This window comes from Lipotes vexillifer, unplaced genomic scaffold (assembly GCF_000442215.2).
Source record: "Lipotes vexillifer unplaced genomic scaffold, Lipotes_vexillifer_v1.1 scaffold1004, whole genome shotgun sequence".
In the NCBI taxonomy this organism is placed as follows: Eukaryota; Metazoa; Chordata; class Mammalia; order Artiodactyla; family Lipotidae; genus Lipotes; species Lipotes vexillifer.
Genome location: NW_006793064.1, coordinates 137,959 through 144,593, shown reverse-complemented (window position 1 = coordinate 144,593; position 6,635 = coordinate 137,959). Strand labels below are relative to the sequence as shown.

General features: G+C 58.1%; 1 protein-coding gene across 1 annotated transcript in view; it reads left to right on the top strand.

Annotated features, from left to right (window-relative positions):
* Positions 1 to 296: 296 nt before the first annotated feature.
* Positions 297 to 6,635, top strand: part of MST1R (macrophage stimulating 1 receptor) — a 12,378-nt gene continuing 6,039 nt past the window's right edge. The window contains exons 1-7 of the mRNA XM_007466231.1: positions 297 to 1,547; positions 4,176 to 4,364; positions 4,439 to 4,567; positions 4,741 to 4,911; positions 5,586 to 5,746; positions 6,103 to 6,268; positions 6,382 to 6,518. Coding sequence (XP_007466293.1) covers positions 297 to 1,547; positions 4,176 to 4,364; positions 4,439 to 4,567; positions 4,741 to 4,911; positions 5,586 to 5,746; positions 6,103 to 6,268; positions 6,382 to 6,518 — 2,204 coding nt within the window. The remainder of the gene's footprint in view (positions 1,548 to 4,175; positions 4,365 to 4,438; positions 4,568 to 4,740; positions 4,912 to 5,585; positions 5,747 to 6,102; positions 6,269 to 6,381; positions 6,519 to 6,635) is intronic.

The following is a 6,635-nucleotide window of genomic DNA, read 5'->3' as shown; positions in this document are numbered from 1 at the left end:
CCCGCCCACAGCCCCGCCCCCACACCCTGGCCCCGTCCGCCCCGCCCCTGGCACTCAGACTTTGCTCCAAGCACCGGCTGGGACCGGCAGCTGGGGCAACAGGTGGGGCAGCCTCCCTACGTGTGCTCAGACCCGAGGGCAGGAGAAGGCGGCGGGCATCTCAGGAGTCCCGGTGGGGTCGGTGCCCCAGGGCTCCCAGGACAGGCGCTCGACGCTTGTCCAAACCCAGACTTCTTGTCGGCCCCCAGCCAGGCCCGGACCCGCAGGAACCTCCGCGGGCCCCCATCTGGGCCTCGATGGAGCTCCACCCGCCGCCATTGCAGCCCTTCCTGTTACTACTGCTGCTGCTACTGCTGCCGCCACTGCTACCGGCGGTGCCCAAGACGGGAGGGTCCTGGCAGTGCCCGCGCATCCCCTATGCTGCCTCCTGCGACTTTGACGTGGAGTACTTGGTGCCCAGCTTCTCGGCCGGCCGGCCGGTACAGGCTGTGGCAACCTACGAGGGCAGCAGGGAAGGGAGTGCCGTGTTTGTGGCCACACGCAATCGCCTGCATGTGCTTGGGCCTGATCTGCAGCCAGTTGAGAGCCTGGCCACCGGCCCTGCTGGGGCCCCTGGCTGCCAGACGTGTGCGGCCTGTGGCCCAGGCCCCCACGGCCCACCGGGAGACACAGATGCGCAGGTTCTGGTGCTGGAACCGGTGCTGCCTGCGCTGATCAGTTGTGGCTCCAGCCTTCGGGGACGCTGCTTCCTGCATGAGCTAGAGCCCCGCGGGACAGCCCTGCACCTGGCGCCACCAGTCTGCCTTTTCTCGGCGTACCACAATCATCCGGAGGACTGTCCCGACTGTGTGGCCAGCCCGCTGGGCACCCTCGTGACCGTGGTTGAGCAGGGCCATGCCTCCTACTTCTACGTGGCATCCTCACTGGACTCGGCGGTGGCTGCCAGCTTCAGCCCACGATCAGTGTCCATCCGGCGCCTCAAGGCCGATGCCTCAGGATTTGCACCAGGCTTTGCAGCACTGTCAGTGGTGCCTGAGCACCTGGCTTCCTACCGCATCGAATACGTGTACAGTTTCCGTGCAGGAGCCTTCGTCTATTTCCTGACTGTGCAGCCAGCCAACGTGGTAGATGCTCCTGGCGCCTTACACACACGCCTGGTACGGCTCAGCGCTGTCGAGACTGACCTGGGCGACTACCGCGAGCTGGTCCTCGACTGCCGTTTTGCACCTAAACGCCGGCGACGCGCGGCCCATGAGGGCGCGCAGCCCTACACGGTGTTGCGGGCGGCCCACGCTGCTCCAGTGGGCGGGCGACTGGCCACTGAGCTGAGCATCGCTGAGGGCCAGGAAGTGCTATTCGGGGTCTTCTCGGCTAGCAGAGACAGCGGCCCAGGTGTGGATCCCAACTCTGTCGTCTGTGCGTTCCCTGTAGACTTGCTGGACACTCTCATTGAGCAGGGTGTGGAGCGCTGTTGTGAGCCTCCTGTCCACCCTGGCCTCCGGCGAGGCCTCGACTTCTTCCAGTTGCCCAGTTTTTGCCCTGACCCGGTGAGCAGAAAGAAAGGGCCCTCACTTGTGAGCAGTGTGCACATGCTTCTCTTCCAGCACTGAGAGCGTCTGGGACGGGGAGGGCAGGCAGGGAGAAGTTTTCTCTTCCACCCAATTTCTTAGGGGGTGGTGTGAGGGAATCAGCCAAACAAAGGCCACACTGGAAGCTCATCTCCCAGCCAGGCTAGACCCTGTTGCTACACCATTTTGCTCTTTCACCCTCTCACTTACCATGACCCCTTGCTTTTTTAGGTAATTTCTCTTGTTATGTGAAAACTGGATTACATCGTAACTGTCTCTCTACCAGGCACACTTCCAAACTCTGGGTAGAATGATGGTTGTCCCTTCCTACCTGCCCACCACATATACCCTTAGGGACACACAAAAAAACAGCACCCTCCCCCCCACGGGCAGATACTCACAACTTCACCCAGACTCACATCTACTCACCAACACGTTTTCGCTTTCCCTGCGGGAATACTTGTTTTGCTCTGCTTTCTCAAGAGGGTGGGGCAGGAGTTGTCAGAGAATGCTCCCCTCCACCCCTGTTCCAGAGAGCCTTCCGGGCCTTGGAAGATGGGGGCTTGTCAGGGAGCCTGCATGCCTTGGGCTTTCCGGACCCACTCACCCCTGATTGTTCTCCGTGGGGTGACTGGGGGAGGATTCAGGACATAGTGAGAAGGTGGCTTGGCTCTAGTAAATTCCAGGAGGCTCACCCCGGTCTTGTGAGAGCAACTAAACATCTGGGGATGAGTAAAGGCCTAGGAGGGGCTGGTTGGATTTGGTTCACCATGTAGGAGTCCCAGACTTTCACCATAGTTGGGGCCCTTCTCACCCCAGGCAGGAGGTCTCCCAGCCTATGCTGAACTAGGTGCTCCTTCCTGCAGACCCTACCCAGGTTCTTTTCAGCCGTGGTGTCAGGGAGCTACAGCAGAGAGTAAGAGGACATTCCTTAAAATGCTTCCCTGATGACAAACCCAAAACTTATCCCTTGAAGCCATTGAAACAGTCCCACCCTACATTACAAGAGATTAAGCCAAGGAAATGGGGTGAACGAACAAACAAATGGCATTGGACAAGTGGCCTTTCAGGGAGCTAACCCACAGTCACTGCCCTCTGAGTCTTTGGCTGCCCTGTGGCTCTGGCCCTGCTGTGACATTCTTCACTGACTCCTTTCACTCTGATTGATGGCTCAGTGGTGGGAGAGAACTTACACACAATGAGGGGTGGGGGGATCTTCTGCCTCCCTCCTTCAACTGACTCCCTTTGGGTTGAGGAGGCCCTAGGGGTTGAGATCCCTAATCTGGGTCTGGGCAGCCCTGACTGCCCTCCTCTCCTTCTCTCTGGGGAGTCAGAACCTCTCCCTGACTTGGCTAGTGGTCGGGGGATCAGAAGACACACAGCACAACTTGGCAGTGCAAGGCTCCAAAAGGACTAATCTCAAGCCCTGGAGCCCAGGGGCAAACAGGCAGCAGTGCAGCTCTGACCAGGGTAGGGCCTCTATTCCACCCCACAGCCCCACCTGTCCCTGAGTCATACTGAAAACACCTGGCTGGCTTCCTGCTAGGGCCAGGACTTTTACTCACCTCCAGTGAGGACAGAGTCCCAGTCCCCACCCACCTACCCTATAGACCCAGTGTGCGGAGTTTCAGAGCCCAGCTCTATGCTGAGTTCTTGTTCCCAAGACTTATAATCAGCACTGAGGTCTCAGGACTGAGTTAAGCATACTTAGTCTGATAGGGGCCTTCCATCAGCCTTGAGAGGTACCCTTAGGGCTGGCAAGGGAGGGTCCCAAGCTACTGGGCTACAGAGCCCTGCCTCCACCTTGCACCCAGCTCCAATACCCTGCATCCATACCCTCACTGCCTGGTTTCCCAGAAGCTTCCACAGCTCTGCACTGGGGCACTGAGTGTCCCCCAAACACCCACCTGCTAAGAGCAGGGGAGAAATTAGTGTCTTCTCTTACCCGGGCCTTCAGGCCTTGGTTTATCCCTCCTGTACCCTGAAGGAAGTACAGGTAGCAGCTGGAGGTACAGAAAGACCTTTGGCGTCTCAGGGAGAAGGACGACGTTATCAACCCTGTGCTGGCCAGTTAATCTCAGAGTTCAGCCCCTTAAGCAGGTGGAGAGACTGAAGCCTGAAGAGGGGACAGGGTTTGTTGAAGTGCAGGGCAGGACCAGCAGGGGGCAGGAGAGGACTCTGGTCAGGAACTCAAACTTCTGACCTGGTTCGTCTTCTGAGAGGCGATAAGGCCTTTGACATGTGAGCAAACCTCTCTGAGCCAGTTTCCTTATCTATAAAATGGGGGTGATGAGAGAACCCACTCTACAGCGTGGCTGTGAGGACAGAATGGGGTTGGCTCTGTAAAACTCAGTAACTCATTATCAGAATGGCCATGGCAGGGTAGGGCAAAGCGTAGGGGGAGCCAGCGCTCCAGCCTTGGCCTTCTTCCCTGGCCTTGCTACATTTGACAGCCCCAGGGAGGCAGTGCAGTAACTGGCAGGACTGGGGCCTTCTCCAGCCAGGCCAGGTGAGGGGTGGGAGTTTAGGCTGCTGTGGTCACTGACAGAAGCCCCAAGGGGTCAGTTCATGGAGATGAGCCCTGACTCCTTCCCTGACCCTCCCCAGCCTGGCCTGGTGGCTCCCAGCCCCCAAACCAGCTGCCGCCACTTCCCTCTGCTGGTCAGCAGCAGCCTCTTACGGGTGGACCTATTCAACGGGCTGTTAGGACCAGCGCAGGTCACTGCATTGCACGTGACACGTCTCAACAATGTCACAGTGGCCCACATGGGCACAGCCGATGGACGCATCCTGCAGGTATGTCCCTCATCTCCACAGCCCCTTGTCCCGGGATCCCTGTCCCCATTTTGCTCACAGCCAACCTGTCCCAGGTGGAGCTGGCCAGGTCTCTCAACTACTTGCTGTACATGTCCAACTTCTCACTGGGCAGCAATGGGCAGCCTGTGCATCGGGATGTCAGTCGCCTTGGGGACCACCTGCTCTTTGCCTCTGGGGACCAGGTAAGGTGGGCAGGGTAGGGCCCGGAGCTGGGCTGTTGGGAGCACAGCTTCTCCATCAGATCCAAGGAGGCATTGACACACAGGTCCCCCCACCCTGATCTACAGTAGGACCAGGGGGTCTAAGGGGCTTAGTCTCCCCCTTCAGCCACCCCTGAGCCACCTGTTTGTCCAAGGTTTTCCAGGTACCTATCCAGGGCCCTGGCTGCCGCCACTTCCTCACCTGTGGGCGTTGCCTGCGGGCACAGCGTTTCATGGGCTGTGGATGGTGTGGGGGCATGTGTGGCCGGCAGAAGGAGTGTCCTGGCTCCTGGCAACAGGACCATTGCCCACCCGAGCTTACTAAGGTATGGCTTGCCTGGAAGGGCACAGGTAAGTGTGGGACAAACTGGGCCTGGGGTGGAGGTCAGCAGGTCTTAACCATGATCTTCCTCAGGCCTGGGATGTCTTCAGTGTTTACAAGGAGAACATTCTTTTTAAAAAATTTTTAATAAATTTATTTATTTATTTATTTTGGCTGAGTTGGCTTGGGTCTTCGTTGCTGCGCACGGGCTTTCTCTAGTTGCGGTGAGCGGGGGCTACTCTTCATTTCGGTGCATGTGCTTCTCATTGCGGTAGTTTCTCTTGTCGCGGATCATGGGCACTAGGCGCGCGGGCTTCAGTAGTTGTGGCTCACGGGCTCTAGAGCTCAGGCTCAGGAGCTGTGGCGCACGGGCTTAGTTGCTCCGCAGCGTGTGGGATCTTCCCGGACCAGGGATTGAACCCATGTCTCCTGAATTGGCAGATGGATTCTTAACCACTGTGCCACCAGCGAAGTCCCAAGGAGGGTACTCTTGGCAGAGGGGATGGCACATGCAAAGACTTAGAGGCAGAAAAGTATTGAGTGAGGACAAGCAAGTGACCTAGAGTGACTGGAGTGCGGGGCAGGCAAGGAGTGTGGCAGAAAACTTAGGGGAAAGCAGACAGGGCTGAGAGTCCTGACCCATAAAGGGACTCAGGCTACCTTCTCCTCCCCTCTCAGTTCAGCCCCCACAGTGGACCCCTAAGGGGCAGCACAAGACTGACCCTGTGTGGCTCCAACTTCTACCTGCATCCTCTTGGTCTGGTGCCTGAGGGCACCCATCAGGTCACTGTGGGTCAAAGTCCCTGCCGACTGCTGATCAAAGGCAACTCAAACCTCAGGTATGACTTGGTTCCTGCCCTTTCTATCACTGATGGGGATAACCAAGCAGCCCCTTCCCTGTGAGACCCTGTCCTCTGCTTGTATGGGGCAAGGAGGTATGAGGCAAGCTGTAGTAGCTCTGGCTGCTTTCTGTCTGGGAAGACATCTCTGTCCCTTCTTGAGCCTACATATGCCCTACCTGTCTGTTGAGTCATGGCAAAGCTAGTCCCTTCCCAGTCATATCCTGCTGACCCTGGATGAAGCCATGGCTAGAGAGATGCTATCTTCAAGCTCAGATGAGACCTGTGATTTGTGGTGGTCATGCAACGAGGCCTGTGTGACCCCTGGCTGACCTTGAGTTCCCCTGATGTCCCAGCCAAGTACCCCGGAAGGACTTTGTAGAGGAGCTTGAGTGTGAACTGGAGCCCTTGGGCACGCAGGAAACTGGGCCTGCCAACGTCAGCCTCACTGTGACCAACATGCCACTGGGCAAGCACTTCCGGGTAGATGGCACCTCCATGCTGCAAGGCTTCTCTTTCATGGTGAGGCCACCTTTCCTTGTTTGTGCCCTTGGCCAACTGGGCAGTTCGGGCAGGGAAGAGTTTAGAGTGGAGTGCCTCCTGCTCCAAGCTAAGCCACCTCCATGCCCTCTTAGGAACCCGTGCTGACAGCAGTACAACCCCTCTTTGGTCCACGGGCAGGGGGTACCTGCCTCACCCTTGAAGGCCAAGGCCTGTCTGTTGGCACCAGCCGGGCTGTGCTGGTCAATGGGACTGAGTGCCTGCTGAAACGGTAAGTGCCAGTGGGAAAGGGGATGGGAGGCCACAGGGTCCCACATAGGGGAGCCCTCACCAGGTGGGGCTTGAATCCCCGACAGGGCAGGGGGAGGAGGGCTCAGTCACTCAGGGT